Source organism: Tenrec ecaudatus, chromosome 12, assembly GCF_050624435.1.
Source record: "Tenrec ecaudatus isolate mTenEca1 chromosome 12, mTenEca1.hap1, whole genome shotgun sequence".
NCBI classification, from domain to species: Eukaryota; Metazoa; Chordata; class Mammalia; order Afrosoricida; family Tenrecidae; genus Tenrec; species Tenrec ecaudatus.
The window spans coordinates 53,082,902-53,105,626 of record NC_134541.1 but is presented as its reverse complement, the minus strand read 5'-3'; the positions used below and the strand labels follow the sequence as shown (position 1 = coordinate 53,105,626).

At 35.8% G+C, this 22,725-nt stretch overlaps 1 protein-coding gene across 1 annotated transcript in view; it reads right to left on the bottom strand.

Moving 5' to 3' along the window:
- XRN2 (5'-3' exoribonuclease 2) overlaps positions 1 to 22,725 on the bottom strand; it is a 95,214-nt gene that overhangs the window by 39,867 nt on the left and 32,622 nt on the right. Inside the window, exons 16-24 of the mRNA XM_075564048.1 lie at positions 17,973 to 18,091; positions 16,108 to 16,243; positions 14,404 to 14,511; positions 14,230 to 14,319; positions 13,583 to 13,655; positions 7,609 to 7,692; positions 6,623 to 6,720; positions 6,461 to 6,540; positions 3,521 to 3,577 (exon numbers count right to left, since the gene is read on the bottom strand). Coding sequence (XP_075420163.1) covers positions 3,521 to 3,577; positions 6,461 to 6,540; positions 6,623 to 6,720; positions 7,609 to 7,692; positions 13,583 to 13,655; positions 14,230 to 14,319; positions 14,404 to 14,511; positions 16,108 to 16,243; positions 17,973 to 18,091 — 845 coding nt within the window. The remainder of the gene's footprint in view (positions 1 to 3,520; positions 3,578 to 6,460; positions 6,541 to 6,622; positions 6,721 to 7,608; positions 7,693 to 13,582; positions 13,656 to 14,229; positions 14,320 to 14,403; positions 14,512 to 16,107; positions 16,244 to 17,972; positions 18,092 to 22,725) is intronic.

The window sequence follows — 22,725 nt, the reverse complement described above, 5'->3', positions numbered from 1 at the left end:
TTAATGCCATGTACACACGTAACCATTCCCTCCAAATGACTCATTTAGCTATCGGAGCAGCTCTGACGCATGTGTAGCATAATGGGTCCCTCACCTCTTTGACGGTTAATCTTATTATTTTAATCACCCATCTTTAAAAAAAGTTAAACAAAGGGAAAATAAGTAAAAAATTTAAAACCTATGCACAGTTGAGAAAAAGAACACCGTAACAGCTTTCATTTCTACCACTAGTACTTTAAACACTATTAATAAGAAAACTCTGTCACAACATCTCAATATCTGATTCACTTTACTTTAAGAATTAGCCATACAATTACTATTTAAGACTACTAGCATACAATTACAATTTGAGACTTTACAAAGAGCAGAAAATGCCAAATATCAAATTTCACTTTTACTCTACCTTTCTTGACACATTTCCATAATAAACGTTTAATCAGCAACCAATTTTAACTGTTTTCACAGAGAAAGTACACACCATTTTAAAACACTAAAAGAGATTATATTATAGGACTTGGGAAGTCCTTTCCAATACCCTACAAGAGGTTTGACCAGTCCCGTGTCCTGGAAAGCAGGAAAGGCAGTGGGAGCTAAGCTCGATCGAGGACTTTCAGGCAGTCCCCTTTCTGTCAGCTTCTGAGTGATTTGCTTGTGAGCATATGCCCGACTTACACACACTGTTAAGTGGAGCAATATAAACTCACAAACCTCGTTGCCATGGAATTGATTTCCACTCATAACTACCCTCGAGAGCAGAGTAAAATTGGCCCTGTGGGTTTCAGAGACTTTAACTCATTACGGGAGTTTTAGAGAGCCTTGTCTTTCTCTGCACAGTGGCTGGGGTCTTTGAACTGCTGGTAACAACCCACTAGCCACCAGGGTGCTCTTGGGGAGCAGTATAGGAGAGTATCAAAGTCAGAAGCATATAACAGGCTCTGGAGCCTGAGGAACTAGAGAAACAGAATGTGGAGGAACTAACACAGATGGCCAGAAGGAACATTTGTTAGGAGCACAGGACACACGTGTGTTTTGGACCACTGAATCTAAGGTAAAACATAGGAATGTATATGTATACACAAGCTTCCAGGTGAAAATTATGTTGCTGCAATGAAAAAATAACTAAGTTTAAAATCATACACTAAAGTTTTATAAAATTTTGGTTAGCAAATAATTATTCTAAAAGTACTAAGTTTAAGCAAATTACAAATATGGAAGACCAAGATAAAGAAAATTAAGAACATTTTATCAGTTAATAATCTAAGTTTAGCTACTAATATGATAAAGGATCTAGTCAGAATTTTTAAAAATTATATGATGTCCTAGGTTACAGCTGGTCTGTCTTCTATAGCCTCTTCAATGAACTTATGATACTTCAATAACCTCTATTATTTTCCCAACACTACACTTAATCCAATATTAAAATTTCAGCTAAACTCAACTTTAGAAAAAAGCTACTTAACAGCAAATATCAGATACTTCCAAACATATAAGGAAAAACAGCATCAAATAACAAAATAGCAATAACTAGCATTTGATACTAACTAAAGATTATAATTTTAGAAATTTGTTTATAAAGTGATATGCAAATTTTTGTGTATTTGTACAAAGGTTATTGGATGTTAGCCTGAACATCACCCAATACTGAAAACTACTACAGAATAAAGTAAAAGTACATTTTGATCTGTAATAATCTGAGACAAACTCAGTTGTCATTATTATAAAATTACATTCAATAAATATATGCAATTGCATCAAACTTTAAAATGTGTGTAAATTTAATGATTTTATGAACATACTATATACTACATAATACCAAGATAGTTCAGGTTCAGACACAAACATCATCAGACATACAAAAATTCTAAGATTTGTCGATTAATTCTACAACTCTTCCTTTGGGTTAGTCTCTGCATTCTAAAAGAAACCAGAAATTGGGTAATTCAGACGACTCAGCAGGAAGGCACTTGAGAACTTGAGGAAGACAAACAAAACTGACACTCTAAAGAGAGAACTGGCTGGAGCACCACTGCTCACCTAAGACAGGAGCACTCACCCAGTGTCCACTCTCAGAGTCAAACCGTTTTCAGTGTGCACTTTACCCCTTAATAGTAAAACACAAAAGGCTAGGGCAAATTATGTATGAAGATTTTTTTTAATGTATAATGATAAACAAAAGCAACAAATCTAGGAAGAGCGCCTGAACTCGCATCTATCCTTTTTAAGTAAAAGGCTATCTACATTGATATCTGTTAAAGAAGGAAAATAAATATGCTTATATCACAATAAGAAAGCTAAGAAAAACCTAAACTATTTGCTGAGAGCGGCAGAAATAACAAAAAGTGGTTAAGATTAAGACTCCACTGAATTCCTTGAGACCACTGACCAGGGATGTGAACAATTTTACATGTAGAATGCATTGGAAAGTGAATTACTTCAGATATCGTTGGATTAAAACATAACATATTATCATATGTTCCTTTTTGACCCATTTTTATAATTTGTTCTAGTTTCTACTATCTTCTGCTTTCTCTTAGGTTGAAGATTTTGTGTGTGTTATTTTGCTGCTGTTGGTTGTTTTCTTTTTATGAAATCCATGATAGGCAAATCTATAGTGACGGCCACCCTACGGTTATGACGAGAGGTCAGGCAAAACTGTGGAGCTAATAGGAAAAAGAATGAAGAAAACGTCCTAAAATTGATGGCGGTGATGATTACTTAACTCTTCTAAATATACTTCAATCACTGAATTGTATGGTACATGCACTGTACATCAATAAAATTATTTTAAAACATGGGTGGGAAAGGATGATTCAGGAATTAATTCTTTAAAATGCAGGATACATTTGTCTTGCCTAAAGATTGGGAAAACTTACAAAAGAAATTTTCTGCAGAAATAACTGTTGACAAAAATGTCCACAAACTCATTCTGTGTTTCACCTTTAAGAAAATAATTTATATGATTTTTTCCTTAAATAAAAAGCCCTACAGAATTAAAACTGCAAATATAACTGCTCTTAGAAACCTCCTACCTTCTAATCCAGGAAGAATTAGGTTGGCATGAGTAACCAGAAAATAGATAAAACAAGCTTGTAAAAACAGTAACAATAAAAAAAAAATTAAGTCAAAAGGTTTGCAATACATAGACTTTCTAATCTCAGAGCAGTGATGGAATAATAAACACAATTTTCTGTGCGAATTAGAGGTCTTTGACTCCAAGTTCAAGGCTGTGCTCTATACCAATAGTTGGCAAACTTTTGAGATCTATGAGCCAATCCTGTCCCCCACGACAATTTAAAAATTATTCAAGAGCCATAAATATATATTTACAAACAAATGAAACCACCACAATCTGAGTAATAGCCTTTAAAATTTTTATGCATGAAACTATGATGGGTTTCTTTTTATTTTCAATTTTACTTCAGAGCTACAAGTACATACTGAAAGAGCAGCCTATGGCTTGAGAGCTGTAGTTACCAAGCCCCTGCTCTATACCAATACTACGAATTTTAAGTAAACTTACCTGATTGCAGTGTTCTGTGACAGATCTTGTAACAGGGGTATAGGAGAACACACTACTCTATAAGGAAACAAGAGAAGAACCATATATTTATAATTTTTTAGTTTTCTTTTAGATAATTCAATGTACATGGTGGCTATGGTTTCCTATACTACAGAAATCATTTAAATGCATTGATAAAAGAATGAAAAGCCTGCATGTCTTAAGGACTTGTTTCCTTGTTTGTAACCTCATAAGTAGAAAAGAACTGTGGTCAATGGGTTCTTATCAGCATTTGTAAAATCTACTTGCACACTAAAAAAAAGAAGACAGATATGTGAATGAAAAATAAAAGTATTTCACAAATGAAGACAACCAAATTTTATCTGAAGATGGCTATATGCACCAATTTATCATACTATCTTTTTATGAAAGTTTTTATTAATACTTATTTATTTTTATTGAGAAAAAAGGTATTCAATCTTGTGCATAAGCAGAAAAATGGAAGTATAACAAAGTAATAATAATAATCCACTTTTTTATTGTCAGAGTCAACCCCAACTCATACTGACCCCACAGGCCATAGAACTGCCGTGGGTTGGGCAGGAGTGGAAAGCATCATGGTTATCCTTGTGGTCAGCAGCCCAATTCGTCATCTATTATGCCACTTATGCTTCCAAAAATCTGCCAGAATAACAAAAACTAAAGAAATTCTCAATTTTGTATCTCACAAATTCTGTCTATGATTGATCCATTGTGATTATAAGATAGATAATCACGCTGGAAAACCACCTAGGATCTAGAAAATTTGAAAGCATTCCACGACTGGTAATTTCTTTCCCGAGTAGCCTTATTAAACTCCCTTTCACTATTAAAATTCATCGAGGATGCCAAAGAGCTTTAGTTTGATTATACTGATCAACACTTATCTATCTAAAACCTAAGACATGTTCATACGAATAACATTTTTATCCAGATATTTTTATCAAATATTTCTATCAATATATTTTTAAAACAAAACAAAAAGTTGAGAAAAGTATCATGGTTTTCTATTTCTGTATGCTTCTTAATATCTGGCTTATTATCTATCTTAACAGCTGAACTTTTTTTGTTTCTGAATCAATCTCTTGTGATATACACTTCATTTGGCCTTTGGAAAGCACCAGTGTATACTCTTTCCAGAGAAAGAGGTAGAGAAATAACATCTTAGTATTACTGTGAAAACAGTTTTGATCTCAAGCATCCCCTTGGAGAGTTTTAGGGACACTTTTCAGTTCAGGCTTCCTGGACCACGCTTTGAGAAACCCATTCTTATATGCAACAGGAAACCTATTCAGGAACGTTCACAGTAATAGATTGTTTGCAAGGTCAAAAACTCAACTGCCATCAAGTCGATATCAACACATAGAACAGACACAAAGAAAATACTCAATACGACTCCATTTGTATGAAGTTCAAAAAAGAGGCAAAACTATATTATTTAGACACACAGAAAGCAAGGAAATGGCTACCAGAAAAATCAAAATAGTGGATAGGATGAGCCATACTCTACCTAAATGTTGGTTACAAGAGATCTTATTTTTGATATTTGTGTGTATGTATGAATATATACGTAAATATTTGTGTATATATAATAGCCATTTTCTATATGTATTTCGAATAAAAAGCTTATAATCCAAAAGCTCTCTGAAATCAGAGTATGGCTTGATAAATAAATCTTTGAATCTTGAATCTTTGAATGAGCTACAATTCATAAAACACCTAGAGAAGGGCTGAATGCACTTGTCAATTTGTCATACAAACTTTTAATAGAAATTTTGTTAAGCTAAATATACAATGATATTCAGCACTGCTTTGGACAGATGGATATATGAATCTCATGAGATAGGATTGTCAAATGATAGAAAGTAGAGCTTGGGTTAGAAAGATCTGACAACTCGTACTTTAAGAACCACCTCTTGCAAATCTTATATTAAAAAATCCAGGTACATACACTGATTTGTAATAATAAATGAGCACTACTTTGTGGTTTTTAAGACATAATTATCTTAATTATTACCTTGTTGTTATTATTTATTACTTGAAAAATATTTCAGTATTTGTATTTTAAAGGGTCTGGTGGCATAGTGGTTACACCTTGGCTGTAGACCACAAAGTCAGCAATTCAATAACCAGATGCTCTGAGCGAGAAATACAAGGCTTTCTACTCCCACAAGAGTCAATAGTCTCGGAAACTCAAAGAAGCAGTTCTATCCTGTACTATAAGGTTGCTCACTGTATGTCAGAATTGACAATGGCAGTGAATTTGATTTTTTGGATGGTCTTATGTTAAAAATATTTTAGTATATAGTTGGAAGAGTTTTTCCAAATCTTTTTTATATTAAAAAAAGGTATACTCTGAGGGGTTTTTAAAAATTCATGGGGGGAAAAAACAGATCCAAAAGATACTGGAATTTTCCTATACCTTTTGAAGCCCTTTAGTATATATAACATACCAAGGTGAAAACCTGACATTAGATCCAAACTGTATTTAACTGTTCTGATTTACATTCAAATTTGACGTGGATACCCAGACTGAGGAATGAAACTTATTTGTAATCCAATGCCTGCCTACACACGAACTCAGGGCTTTGACAAGAAAAGTCACATATAACATCCCACTTAATTTTCACATTACTATTTCTACTATGTAGGTAAGAAAAACAGTGCTAGTATTTGGAATAGTCTTGACCTCATGGAGCCACTGAAAGGTTTTAAAGGTCGTCAGGGCTGCTCTGCAAAAGGTGATACAGCTATGATGTTGATAAATGGGGTTTTGAACCCAAACATTTTTTTTACAGTTCAGGTAGGTTGTTTTTTAAAATATTACTTTCTTACTATTTGAAAATAAAATGCCCAAGCAACAAGAAAAAATGCTAACCATACTTTGCTGGGCACTTCAATTATATACAAAGAAGTACTTACTGATCTGGAAGAATAGCTTCTTCGTCCAATGAAAACTTTCCTTGAATGCCATGACAGAGTTCAGGTGGTAAATCCACTGGCTAGGGAAAAATCCATTCACCATTAATTGACTGAATAATTACAAAGACTGAAAACAATTCATAATGGAAGAAAATAGCATACCGCTGTGGAACCTGTTCGATATAACTCTAAAACAAAGTCATGGAGTGGGTGCTGTTTGCCCACAAACAGGACATCGCCACCAAGACTGTTTCTTCTAGCTAGAAAAAAGGTAATAAGAGTAAAACTCATATAGCAACAATTATATGTGCAAGACTAATTTCTGTGATGATAAAACAAGGTCACCTACAATATAAAATCTTAACTGTATAGCTAAGAAGTAATATAAAACTTAAATAGATATATGATGTGCCTCTGTACAAGAAAAAACATTTTGATCATGTTTTCAAAACAATATAGTTTCGAAGAAGCTCAATGACTCTCAGAGGAATTAATCACGGAAAGGTATCTGAATATAATTTTGTAAGATAAGCAGCAAGGCTTTTTTATTACACGAAGCTTAAGAAATACATAAATATTATAAAGAAAAAAATATCATTTGATGACAAGCTTTATTTTCAACATAACTTAAAAAGAAATTTCTATAGCCTTATTATACCAGTTTTAAATAAATTTTCCAATACAATCCAGCTTTAGAATGTGCCAATTTATATAACTGTCAACACTAAAGAGAAAATGCAGTTTTTAAAATGCAAAATAATATTTAAAGTTACCATTCTGAAGGCAAATATTTTTGCTTTACCCTAAAAGTTACTGGGATTAGGAGATCATAAAGGAGAAAAGTATAAAGGAAATAAACAATAGCTTTTCTCAGAAGACAGAAATACTCAGTGTGTCCAATGCTATAAAAAGTAAAACACTCAAAATACATTCCTGAAGTGTTTTTAATAATTTTAAAGTAATTACTACTCAATTGAAGGTAAATTAAGAAGCAATGTTAACTTTCATTATAAACAAGTAAGCAACAAATTATGTCCCCTTTATAGAAAGTTGGAAAAATTAAAAAGATGAAAATTTACATGGAAATAAATACACACTGCATCTTTCTCAGACTGAATGCTGACTATGTAGAAGAGTAATAGATTTACTTTCTTCTGGAGTGAGATCTGGGTACACCTCCTCTAGAGCAGCACGAAGCCTTCGCTCATCCACAAAGGGCAACAGAGCAACACCTGAGGAAACAAACCAACAAGAACGGTCAGAGCTATTAGGATCCCCTACACTGCAGGTCACTGGTCAAAATGCACAGTTCTAACTGAACACCTGACCGTGACAAAGAGATTTTGGGACTAAATCCATTTAGCTAAAACTCAACTATAAATACTGTCCACAGGATAGAAGAAAAAATTCCATGTAATTTCCATCTTTGAAACAGCTCATAATAGAAAGCCATGTTTCCCTCCTCTTATTTCGGTGAGAGTCAACAAGCAGCGACGAGGCTGAGTCTGTTTTCACTTTACTTACAAGGATAACTGGAGGGAAGTGGTTGATGGCTTACTCTTCCCAAGCATTTGTTTCTTCTTTTGTAAGACGCAGTCATTCAACTAGAATGACTCAAAAGTTTGTTCCAATAAAATTCACCATGGGCTCTTAAAGTTCCAAGACTGCTTATATTTTTAAATCTCCTATTAAATTATTTGCCAAGAAAACCAAAGACTTGATTAAATAACCCGGGGAGGAGAGAGCTGAGCAGATGACTGAAAATTTTTATCCAGACTACACTGGAATTTAGGCCATTGCTTGATTCGGGCCTATATGCCTTATTTTCAAAGATGCACCTGAGTAATGAAATAGCTATTAATAAAAGAAAGCTGTTAACTCACACAATCTTCTAGATATAATATAAATAGCATATCAGCTAAATACTTGTTAGCAACTCAAAGCATAATCCACCATGCCACCAGAGCTCAATGAAAAACAAAACCTATATAAAGCTAATTTTCAAACAACTGCCATGTAAAACTATTTAGGCAAGGTCTGACCAATAACATATATGTCTGAGGTGAGGAAAAGGGTCTTATTTACAAGGATGTCAGGAAGTGCCCAGCAGCTATGCAGTCATGCTCCTGCAGCTTGCAGCATCAGAGTTGTGGCTGCTGATGAATGGCACATGTCCTGCTCAACTGGACTATAAGTCACTCACTCTAAGCTCCAGGGGACTACTCAGAGAACAAAACAAGAGGCAGTCAACTGCAGGTTCAAGATCACAAATCTTGAAGCTTCAGTGAGGTAACAGAAGGGCACAGCACCTTGCATGTGCACGTGGGGGGTAGGGGTATAGTATTTGATATACAAGCATCTTCAGAAATATACTTATGTATCACATATAGCAGGGTAAGTCAAAAAGGATTGCTACTAGGGATCCAGTTCATATGTGCATGGGTTTTATTCCAAATAAAACCTGTCTAAACATGTCCTACAATGAGTAGATGGCTGCAGACAAATCCCACATGTAAACATTCAGCAACACATTTATTTCATTAAGATGCCTTTTTAAAAGAGTCCAATAAAAAGTGGTTTCGGAGGGGATATACTGAGCCAGTTTAAGATCACCTTAGAAAGGTGCTGGGACTATTCTGAGGAATTCCAAAGGAGAGATCTTGATAGATCTTTTCTCAAAGGACATAGGACTATCATAGGGATGTATCATAAAGAACTTTTAAGAAAACTGAAAACTGCATTGGTGAGAAAAGGGCCAGAATAGTTAATCAGATTTTTCATAATAATGTAACTGCTAATTTTTTAATGGTAGCATGCATTCCTATGAGAATTTTGTTGGGAAATTTTACCCTATCCACCCTACAGCCTTGTCTTGCCCCAGAACACTTCATTTTTTTTCTTCTAAATGTAAAGAATGTTTAAAAGGAGTGTAATTTGATTGAGTCCCTTGAGGACACAAAAACAGCAGTTTTAATGTGGCAAAGTTGGAGAGTGTAGAATTCTTCAAGGAAAGACTAGAGAGAATCATATAACCCTAGATGGAGGTTATGCTGAAAAACAATAGCTTCATATTTTGAATATTTTTATTTGATAAAGGTTCCTTTCATTTTACAGGAATGCTTTTTCTATACCCTTGTTTAGTTATTTAATAAACACTTAACATAAAGCTTAAGTGCCAAAAACTACATCACCTCACTCTGACCTGTTAGCAACACTATATGGTACTGCAATTACTTACAATTTATAGGAGAAACTGAGGCACAAACAAGAGACTAAAAAGCTTGTCAAGGGTCATACAGCTGGTAAGTGGCCAACCCAGAGTTGAATCCCAGGCACCTAATCCCAGATCCCAGGCCTAAGATACTTACTGTGTTGATAGGCAGAGCCTGAGATACCAATGACACAACAAACAAAAGACTAAATACTAACATGTACAGAATTCTGCAACACTTCAGTAAGAAAGAAAAAAATCCAATTAAAAGGTGGGCAAGAAACATGAATAGACAATTCACTAGGGATGACATGAATTGTTAACAAATACACAATACTCCAAATCACTAGCCAGCCAAGAGATGCAAATCAAGACGATGAGATACCACCTTACACCCACATCCTTAGCCCAATTCAAAAAAATGTAAAGAACAAGAGCTGGAGAGGGCACAGAGGGATTAGAACTCCTATACACTGCTGCTGGGCCCGTAAACATGTACAGCCACTGTGGACAGTGATATGGCACTTCTTTAAACAACTGGGAATGAAATACAGTAAGACCCAGAAATACCATTGCTTAACATATACCCCAAAGAAATGAGACAAAGTACAGAAAAATGCTTTTTCATGTTCAATGCATTGCAATTGACAATATCAAGAAGCTAGAAACAGCCCAAATACATATCAGGGAAAAAGTGAATAGAGAAATTCCAGTACATACACACAATGGAATATTATCCATGCCTAAAAAAATAGCAAAGAAACTATGAAACACGTGAAATGAGTGAACCTGAAAACCATTATGGTGAGTGAAGTTAGTCAATTGCGAAGACAAATATACAAATACACTTCTATAAAGAAAAACACCAACATGAAGGCAAGCTTCTACTCTTAGATCATGCAATCTTCAAGTCCAATCTCTCAAACAACGAGGTACAGAGCATGAAGTGCCCAGGAGCCATTTATACACCTTAAAAACCACTTTGACAGAGACCTCATCTCAGGGTCAGCGTTTCAAGATGCTGGGAGAGGGCGTAGACCATTCTGTTGCTGCCATATAACATGGTGCTAAGCTCACCTCAAATCAAGACACTCCTACAAGAATGGTAAGCCACCTTATTGGAAATTCAAGCTAACACTGGAGCAGTGGGGTAGGTATGTCTCAGAATAAGTCAGTATGTTTCTGTCGGTGCAGCAACCTCCCACCAGGAGAAAAAAGCGTTTAATATTTATAGAGCACCTAAGGGGAGAATGTGCCAGGTCTTAGGTTCCTAACTGGACACGTTTTACCTCGTTCCAACCCAGTCCTTGGTGTCCGAGGCCATGTGCTATGTGCCACGGGACTTTAGACCTTGTCCCTCCAAGACAAACAACATCCTTATAGGCCACACAAGATGGTTCAATTTGGCAACCTCACAAAGCTAACTGGGCTTTAACCTCAAATGAACTCATCTGTAGCAGATTTAAGAAACGATATACTTCCCCCTTGGACTTAAGGCTGAAAAGCTCTAGTGTTGGAAGAAGCAGACAATTTGCTTATCAAAGGTATGAAATTTGCACTCACTAAATTCTGGTTAGGATCTCTTGCTTTGAGGGTATCCAATTAACAGTGACTCAGAACCACCATATATTTACTATTTTAATGGTCTCTTGCTTTCTTATAACATGTATTAGTCTGGTAGGCATAGATCCACCTTTGTGACTGAATGTTACTGAGAGCGTTGTCCCATCACCAACTCCCACAGTTCATGTAAACAGTGTCCAGTCACTTAAGAGTTTAGTCTATACAAGTCAACATTTCATGCATTGTAATCTTGAGCTGGCCTATAGTTGTATAGTTTCCATTTCTCAACATTTCTGTATCACTGGCTCAATTAATGACACTGTCAATAAAATTACTTTATGCCCTAGGGAGATGATTGGATAATGTTCTCTATGCTAAAATGATAACACTGTCTCTAAAATGAACCAGCAACACATAGAGAAACCATACATGTATGACTTAATCCTAACCCCAATCTAAGAACAGTAAATTCTAATGATATGGCCTTCCTTGATATTTGCCCTCACAAAGAGGTCATTGTAGATATGGGTGATACAGCAAAGTACAGGGAAGAAACCAAATAGTGCCCACTTATCAGAAAGAATGGTGTTGAAAGCTTGTCCTCAAACAAACAGCCAACTTAGTGAGGTGTCAATTAAGTCCATATGGAAGAAGCACACCAGCCTATATGATCCAAAAATGTATGTAGTAAAATCCAAATCTAAATGGAGTGCCCACTTTACAGAAGGCTATGGATGACAGTGGAAGCCCCAAATCTATTTGCAGGACCCCTGCATGGATTAAGCCTCCAGAGAACTAACTCCCTGTGACCATAGTCCAAGGTTGTGAATAGCCTTGCTATTTGAGAGAAAGCATTCTAAAGTCAATATGGCATACGTAGTTAGATTAAAATGTAACACCTTTTCACTTGATCTGCTTTTTTACCTAGTTTAAAGTTATTTTCATTTTTTTTAATTTTCTTTTCTTTTGAGGTTTTCTGTGTAGGCTAGTCAATGTTGTTAGATTTTTGTTTGTTTCCTTCCTATTTGTGCTTTGTGTGATTTTCTGTATATTATTCTATACAAATAATAACTGGATTTATAATTATCTAGGAGCATGACAGTGAGGTTGGGGGTAAGTGGGGAGCTAACAGGAATGACTACAAGAAAACATTCTGAAAGTGATTGTGGTGATGAGTGTACAACTCTTCTGAACATGCTTGCATGAATAAAACTATCTAAAAAAACAAATTTGTTACTAAGGGGCCATATTATAAAACCATAATTTGTTTACTGTATAAGAGATTCTACTGTACATTATATTCAATCATCAGCATATATTAGTTGAGTAGCTAATACTTCACATGTATTTAGTATTAACATAAATTCACATTAACATTCTTATAAAATGTTAACAGAAGGCATGAGAAAATATGTAATAAAGAGGAAATAAACTTTAAGTAATGAACATTAACAAGTATTTAATTAAAAAGTGCTTCATGAGCTTTTCTAAAGTTTAAATAGAGTATAAATTAATTTCTCTCTGAATGCTATCTATTATGTTTCTACATCTATCAGTATCCTTAAAGGGGGATAATGATATACTGACGGAATAGAGCAAGAACCATTAACTACAAAGGAGAAGAAAGGTATAGCAATTAATGTATTTCAATCCAATTTACTGTGTATCAGAATGTTAACATTAAAATATTATCGCCAATCCTAAATCAAAAGGGAAAATATCAATTTTCACATATAATTTTTAAAATGTTTTATCTTCTATAGATAATTCTTTTATCCCATAAATCATATTTGGTCAATCCAGCTAGACCAGAGGATGTACACTGGTACGGTTAGGAACTGGAAATACAGGGAATCCAAGACAGATGATCCCTTCAGGACCAGTGGTGAGAGTGGCAATACCGGACGGAGGGTGGAGGCAAGGTGGGGTAGAAACTGGGTACCGATAGTAAGGATCTACATATAACCTCCTCCCTGGGGGACGGACAACAGAAAAGTGGGTGAAGAGGGGTCCGTCAGACAGTGTAAGACATGAAAAAATAATAATAATTTATAAATTATCAAGGGTTCATGAGGGAGGGGGAGTGGAGACAGAGGGAAAAATATAAGGAGCTGATAACAAGGGCTTAAATGAAGAGCAAATGTTTTGAGAATGATGAGGGCGACAAATATACAAGTGTGCTTGACATACAATGGATGGATGGATGATGGGATGGATGGATGGATGGATGGATGGATGGATGGATGGATGGATGGATGGTGTTAAGAGTTGTATGAGCCCCCAATAAAATGAATTAAAAACAAACAAATGAAAAAATTATTTTAAAGAGAGGATTGTTGAATTTTTACCTTGCCATGCATATTTCTTCCCATTCAAATCAATTGCAAAATCTTCAGGGTAGAAATCAATTATACTAGAATCCTTCATTAGGGTGACAAGTATAGAATTAAGACAAAAATTACACATCTGTCACAAAAAAAGTGCAATAACTATTTAAGTTCCTAAAACTAGCTAGAAAATGAAGTGTCCTTTAAATATTTAGATATATATTCATTAATCACAGCTCTAATAAAATCTCACAACTTTACTGTCTTAAAGATTTTTTAAAAAGGCATTACTCTACTAAGAATTTTAGAATTGACAACTGTAGACCGAAGGTCGTGTCAAGCAGAGTTTCTGGACACTAATACTTCCTACTTCCCCAGGTCTAATTCTCCACTCCTTCTAGCCAGTAGACACAGCCAGCTTAAAGGTGACTTCAGTTACCCAGTCTTTTTAGCACTGGTCGTCACCACTGGTGACTGAGAAATAAAATTGAAAACTTACAAGTCGGCTATGAAAAAAGCTGGGGGTATAAAAATATGCATATTCATTAATTTTATTTATATACTTCATTATTTTAGCTACGATGCAAAGAAACTGTGACTAATGTAAGTGAAAAACATGACAAAAAATCCAATCACCGTCGTCACATTCAAAATACAAAGAAACTCACAGGATCACTCATGAGCTTCCGCCATGATGGAGGGAGAAAGTTACCACTCGCAGCTGGAAAAACTCCCATAAGTTGCTCAAGTGGCTTAAACTGTAAGAGAAAAAAAAGTTAAAGACACACACGTTTTACTCAAGTCAAAATTCTATGAATTTTATCTTAAATCATCAAGCTTACCGGTTCTGTGCCCTTCTCAAAATCAGAAGGCATGCCTGCAATCCCTTCAAAGTCTGAAGCAAATGGTGCATAATGGAATGGGTAATACCACTTCCAGGAAGCACAGCCCTAAAATAATAAAAACAGTAGCAAAAAAACACCCCGTGTTAATGGTGGGTACTTTGAGAAAAAGAAAAAAACCACATAAAATTAGAATGTCAACCTATAAAATCTTATTTATAAAACACACGACTTAAGCAGTGTCTGGGGAGTACACAGGAGTGGCCTAAGCTGGTGAGTTTCCATTCAGTGAATGGCTGAGCACCCAATCATCAGGCGGCTCCAGTACCTCAGGACTCCCAAGCCCAGGGCAGGAGGCTGCGGAGTCTGCACTCTTTCTATCCTGACACCCCATAAATGCTTTCCCCACGTAAAAACAAACAAACAAAAAAACTATGACTTGTGGTAAATATTTCACAGTCCTTACACCTCAATTTCAATGGCGACTTTAAAAACACTAAAAGCATCTTTTATAACCACTACTGAATGTCAAACTTTATCTTTAAAATATATTTGGTGACATTTCTTGCCAGCACGTGAGCTGCTATCATCAAATACAACAAGAGCAGTTACAACTGATACTTAATGAACACGTAGATGGACAAACAGAGTGGCTCAGAGTGAAAGAGTCAAAAGTTGGTTTTATAATTCCCTAGTATATTTTTAAAGAGCCCTGTTGGCATAGTGGGTTATGCGTTGGGCTGCTAACCCCACCTACCAGCTACTCCTTGGGGAAAATACCAAGTTTTCTACTTCTATAAAGATTTGCAGTGTTTTTTAGCACTCATTCACATATCATACAATTCAATTCAATCATTATCAAGAAGAGTTGTACAACTGACATCACATTCAATCCTAGAACATTCTCTTCTTCCTTGTACTCATTGTTATTCATGTAATTATCTTTTTTCTAATTGGGACAAAAATATACACAGTAAAACATTCTCCAATACCACAAATTCTACATACAAATTCAGTGCCGTGGATTATATCCTTCGTATTATACAACCAGAAATAATCTTTTTGACATGTGTTTTGGCTTTGTCTAAGGAACTAACTCTTGAAAGTAGGAGTAAAACTTGCACTTAAGTATTTTACAAATGATAGTATGTTATTTCTGACTTAAAAGTTCATTTACTCACAGATTCCACCAACTTCAACGTGGTTTGCTCTCAGCAAAAAACTAGACATTAACTTTCAGTGCTCTAATCCCTCATCTGATTTCTCAACAATCTGAAGGTTTAAATGAGAAGCACAGTTCTCCGGTAACAAGGCACTTCCTATACCATCACCACAGTAAACGGAGAGACTGCTGTGATTCCTATTCCTCTCCAATTCTAGGCTTTTGTCCTTTGTTCGGGGATTTTGTTTAGTGACCACTAGGTACTCCTTTTCTTTGTTTTCTAATTAAAAATAAACAAAACATTAATCATTTTAAAGAAAGTTAACCAAATTATTTCATGGTGAAATATTTATCCCAGCAAAACTACCTGCAAATGGTAAAACAAATACTATTCGAGGTAATAAATTTGAGAACAGAAAGTTACTGAAAATGGGCCTGTGTTTTACTTGATGAATCACTTCAAAAATTAATATTTAGTATTGTAAAAGCTACTATCCTTTTTAAACTATTAGCTGTTGATAAAAAGAAAAATCGTTTTGTACCTGGTAATAATATCGAAGAACCCAGCAAAGCCCTTCAACATAAGACTGTACGACTTTACGGCGAAATTTTTCATCAGCTGCATCGACATCAAATTTGTTTTTATAATATCGCTGCTTCCAACCAGCTTCCCATAACCTGAAAATTAGGCAAAAGTAGTTTCTTTAATTAATATTTTAGAAGTATTACTAAAATAAATTGATATAATTATTGCTAAAATGTCTACTTTCACAAGATTTATTAACTTTTAGATTGTGAACAAAAACTGATTCCAACAAGAGCATCATAAAACCATATTTTTTGGGGGGGAAGGTGAAAACCACCATTTGTTACATACCAAACATGTTTTGCTCAAATTTTAATGCTCCTTTACATGCTTTCTAATTGTGATTTTAAGATCCAAGTACTAATGGTATTTTATGTAGTCCAAGTTCTTTAGTTTATTTTATTAAAGTGACTATACTTAACTATATAGTCAATTAAGCTACTAGGTAGAAAAAGAAGGGCTCTCTCAGTTAATTTTTAGAAGATTAAAAAATAACTTATAAAAACTAATCTGTAAAACCACAGCAATTCTAAGTATACCTATGTGACCTGTTACCACTTTCGGTTCTCCGTTTTTGTTTGCTGAAGGAAAGGAGATGTACAGGTGTGGTGTGTGTATGCTGTGCAATGTACCTAGAAGCAGGTCAATTCATCCACTTAGCAATCACTAATCCCTGACAAATGTCATGTGAGAAACCACATTTCCACTCAAAGTAAAAATAATTTAAGTACCCATTTCTAACTCTCTAAAATACAAAGCTATCAAAGGTCCTCACCCCCCCACCCCCCACCCCCCCCCACCCGACACAAAAAAAAGTTTTTAAAAGGGGGGGTGGCAATTAGAGAATATCAAGGTGATTCTCCATTAAGGGCTATTTTCTACCATGGACCAAATCTTCCAGGTTGATTGCAGTTCACATACAAACCATACTCTTTCCACATCTCATTAAAAAGCGTGTGCTGTAGCCGACTTTGCTTTTCCTGTTTAACTTTGAAATGCGCAGAAACGCCTGTGAGAGTGAGAATCCCATGGGACGACCTTGCTTTTCTCAGTCTTGCAAGTTTGTCCTGTTTCCACATTTTAGTGGAAACAGCTGGGTTTTCCTTCCCTGACAAGGCTTCGTCTTACATTGGCTCTGGTTTTCACAAGTTTTCCTGTATATTTTATTCCTGTATTCGTATTAAGTCAGACTTATTGAGAGTTGGCTTCTTGCTGTTAAAGTCAGGGTTCAAATTTAGATTTAAATATATGATTAAATTCATGTTCAATCTTATTGTGTAATGATCCTATATTTAACTAAAGGGAAACTACACTGTCATGAAATATAATTGTTTATATGCCAAGCTTTTGAAAATATACATATGTATTTCTTAACAGAATGATTTTTGTATATAATATTTTAGGAAGAACTTTTTTATGTGGAAAGAATTAAAGCACACCTCATTAAGCAGTCCAAGTATAACGGAACGTTCTGGGTTAAACAACTTGAAAATTTAATTTCAAAAACGTAACATTCAGATCACATAGTCAGAGATAAATACCTCATATCTAGCTGATCTATCGCCTGGTCTCAGAGGGAAAAGTGGCTTGAAAGATGAAAACCTGTATGCATACTAATCTAGATACTTAGGTTTAACAGCTATCACTTACATATCTCACTGGAATTTACTGACTATTCTACCCCTCCACATTAATTACTGGTGGATAAAAAGATCACATACAAGCATCTGCAGGCACTGGTGCTCTAACATAAATAGTTTTAATTAGACTACATCTATTTAAGCAATTTGCTAACAAAGTACTACCAAAAAATGGCTTCACCTGACATTATCCTCTGGCTCAGGCTCACTGTCACTGTCTTCTGCTTTTCGCTTAATTCCTCCAAGTGGAGACGGGCAGCCATCAGAAGTGAAACTTGTATTGGGAGATACAGAAGGACTCTGTAGACAATTACAACACAAAGAAGCCTTTAATTATTCATTTTGCATACGGTATTAAGTCCAACTGTCATTGCCCACCACCAAGCTTCCCAGTAACACATTTTTATGAGCTATTTAAAAATATGGTAAATATACTCTTAGCTACTGTACACCACCTCAAGAAAGAATGATAGTTCCAAATATCCCATACTTAATTTCAAAAGAATTGAAACACTGGGGTAAAAACTACTTAAGAAAAAAATATTTTTTTTAATTATAGGACTTAATCCTTCCCCCTAGAGTGTGTGCCTTCTGGTGACAAATTTACAATCATTTTACACTCATCAAGCAGCACAGTTGGAAGTGGGAAGTAAAAGGAAGGGCAGAAACAACACACACACTCTACAAAAATATCATATGTAAGGTTAGATACATCTAATTAAATTAATGCACGTTTAATTATTTTAAATGTACCTTATGTAAACTACACTTACTGCCTTTACGTCAATCCCTCTTCACAGCGACCCTGTGGGACACAGGGCAGCACTGCTCCCTAGGGTTTCCAAGGCCGTAAATCCTCATGGGAGCAGCGTGCCACACACTGATCCCTGGAGAAGCTGCTGAGTTCAAACCCCACCCCCTCCTTTCAATCAGCAGTTCAATGCTTGTCCCTTTGCTTCACCAGGGCTCCCTATGTAAACTACAGAATTCTTTGATTTTACCAATTATAATAAATGGATTACATGTCATGTTTACTGAGAGGACGTTGGGGGAAAGGAGAAAATGGCTTTCTACAATTTTCCTATAATCCTAAAATGGCTTCAAAAAATAGTCTATTTAAAAGTCTACTAATCATCTTATAAAAATGCGGCCTTGATTATAACTTCAAAATCTTCATGACACTTCAAATTTAGGATTACATACATTTAAAGATTTAAAGAAAATCTTAAACTTTAGCTACTTAAAAGTTCAAAAACGCCAGAAAAGGGGCAGAACATGTTTCCCACTAATGTTTTATGTATGTTATATAAAGTCATATTACTATTTCCTAAATGCTTATGGTTATTTACCTACCAGAAAGGTAGGTAACATCACAGGCGAATAAAATTTAAGTGTTAAATGATAATGTGTATCCAATACTGAAAACATTTAATAGGAATAGAAATAGAAATGCACTGTTGTTTGTGATATGAAGTATTTTCGGTCAGATCGATTTGAGCTAAAATACCAAATCCAGCCTTTAGTAGCCTTGAGTAATTCCTTTAACTTTTGAGACCCTCATCTTAAAATGGGGATCAGAATGTCTCATCTCTGTACAGGTCACTTCGAGGACAAAATGACACAATGTGTGTGAAAGACCAGCGCGTGCTGGTTGCCCAGAGGCAGTCAGCCACTTAGTACAGCATCATCACTGTTCTTTCCCTACAGGTTTGGATTAAATCATGAAGGTAACATTTCCATGAATAGCCCAACTCCAGTAAGAACACAGAAATAACCTAAACGCCCCACAATAGGAAAACTGACAAACTTTGATAAATACAAATATAACTACAAATCAAATACTTTGATAATGATGGACTACATCACTAAAATACAAGGAATCACAAAGCACCCATTATGTTAAATGAAATTAATTAAGCACAAAGGGCAAATATTTTATGAGGCCACTGTTATAAAGAAAAAATTAAGACAACGTGCTTCACACCGAAGGACTTTGATGATTACCAAAGGGAAGGCACAAGAGGAAAGGTAGAGCAATAGCAGAGGGTAGACAGGTGTTAACTTGGGTGAAGGGGAAGGCAGAATTTTACATCAGGGAAAAGAGAGATCAAAGGGAAGGCGGTGGGGGGGGGGGGATTACTACTAGAAGGGCTGGTGATTAGCTTAAATTTTGTAATACAAAATGGATGACCAGAAACTTAAACCCTTACCCAAGGTTTATTAGAAAATTGTTAAAAATAAATTTTTAAAGAGATTTACAGTCCCAGAAAAGTCAACATAGGGTCACTGTGAGTTGGAATTGACTTGATGACAGTGGACAGGTCCAGACAATGACATAAAAATGATGGGCTAGCTAGCTACTCCCAAAATTTAGCCACTGAAGGAATCCTTAGGGCTTTGTCCAAATCGTTTACTTTAGACACATCCTCCAAGTTAAAGCCAACACACTCATATGAATCATACAGGGCAGAGTAAAACTACCCCTCTGGGTTTCCAAGACGGTTTAAAAACAAAAAAGTCTAAGTACAAAGAACTTATATGAAAAGCAAACTTTCCCAATCTGATTCTGACTAGCTAGACACAAACTTCATCTCTAGATAATAAGTGGCTTCCTGCCCTGTAACACTGAATCCCCTCTTGTTCTCTTCTGGTTACCTTACCAACAAATACAGTATTTTCTCTGCATATCCGATTCTTTTAAATTAAGGATGAGCAGAAAACAAATCCTTCCAAAATATTACCTTCCAAAATTTAATGAAGATAGCAAGCATCATATAGAATAAAAAGTGGTCAAAAATGCAAAACTTAAAGTCACCTATCTATGAGGAAATGGAAGCTATTTAAATAATGAAACAATGTTGATTATGCTAGAGTCAAATACTAGAGATCAATATGAGCAAATATCTCAGAAAAAATAAAACAGGAATCCATAAATTTAAAGTGTCCCCTTAATGGCTTCATTAAAGAAATGGTAACTTGATATCATGAATTGCTTAAATTAGGCACATTCTCAAAGAAAATCCATATTTAAATAATCCAGTTCCATACCATTTACACATAACTGTGTCTGGAGGGATTAAAACAAGATTGAATAAGCAACTTTATCAGCACATCTCCCTATGGCAGACATCTTCCTATGGCAGACATTACTAATCAACAGTGGGGCTAATCCTGTGAAGCCTGAATACAATCATGGAATCTTAAAGCCATCACAACTGGCATAAGTTTACTTAATCTGCTTCCCTGAGAAAAGGAAAAAAGCATTCTATAAGGAACCTCTGGTAAGACTGTTGGTAAGTGTTGGATTGCTAACTCCTAGGTCAGCAGTTCAAACTCATCAGTCACCTTGCGCAAGAGAAAAACAGGGGCTGTCTGCTCCTGTACAGATTTACTATACAGAAACGCTATACAGAATTTCTATGAGTCAAAGTCAACTAGGTAGCAATAAGTTTGATTCAGATAAACAGCGTATTTGAATTCTCAAACCAGCCTCAGTAGGTTCTGTGTAGGCTTCCAGTTACTATTATCTTGAAAGTGGTTATCAATCTTTTCTCGTTCTTCTTTTAAAAAATCATTTTATTGGGGGTTTATACAGCTCTTATTACAATCCACATATCCATCATGTCAAGTACGCTTATACATATGTTGCCATTATCATTTAAAAACATTTTCTTTCTACTTGAGTCCATGGTATCAGACCTTCATTTCTTCCCTCCCTCTCCCACATTCCCTCCCTCCCTCCCTCCCTCCCCCATGATAATTTATAAATTATTATTTCATGGCTTACACTGACCGATGTCTCCCTATTCCCATTTTCTATTGTCTGTCTCCCTAGGAAGGAGTTACATGTAGATCATTGTGATCGGTTCCTCTTTTCTTCCCCCACCATCCCTTACCCTCCTGGTATGTCTACTCTCATTATTGGTCCTGAGGGTTTTATCTGTCCTGGATTCCCTGTGTTTCCAGCTCTTATCTGTACCAGTGTACATCCTCTGGTCTAGCCAGATTTATAAGGTCAAATTGGGATCATGATAGTGGGGGGGAAGAAGCATGAAAGAACTAGAGGAAAGTGGGATGTTTCATCAGTGCTATACTGTATTCTGACTGGCTCATCTCTTCCTTGTGAAGCTTCTGTAAGGGGATGTCCAATTGTCTACAGACGGGCTTTGGGTCTCCACTCCGTTCTCCCCCTCAATCACATTGATATGATTTTTTGCTTTGGGTCTTTGATCCCTGAAACCTGATCAACACCTGATCACACAAGCTGGTGTGCTTCTTCCATGTGTATTTTGTTGCTTCTCAGCTAGATAGCTGCTTGTTTATCTTAAATACTTTAAGGCCACAGATGCTTTATCTTTTGATAGCCAGGTCCCATAAGCTTTCTTCACCATATTTGCTTATGCGCCCATTTTGTCTTCAGCGATTTTGTCAGGAAGGTGAGCATCACGGAATGCCAGGTTATTAGAACAAAGTGTTCTTGCTTTGAGGGAGCACTTGAGTGGAGGCCCAATGACCATCTGCTACCTTAATATTTAACATATAAATATATGTACACAGATCTATTTCCCTATCGTTATATATTTACATATGTACATGCCTGTTTTTAGACCTCTACAAATGTCCTTTGCCTCCTAGTTCTTTCCTATTTTCCTTTACTTTCCTCTTGTCCCACTATCATGTTCGGCCTTCATTAAGGTTTCAGTAATTCCTTTCTGCTACACTGCCCTTGATTAAGCCGAACCAGGCATACTATACCCTCCTCGCCATTGATTTTAGATCACTTGTTGTTCCCTTGTTCCTAGATTGGTTGACATCCCTCTTCTTTTCCTGTCTCCCCCTCTGCCATGTCCTCCCAGAACTGTTGGTCCTCCTGGTTTCTCCTCCAGATTGTTTATAGCGCCTATCTTATCTATATAGATATGCAAAGACATAGC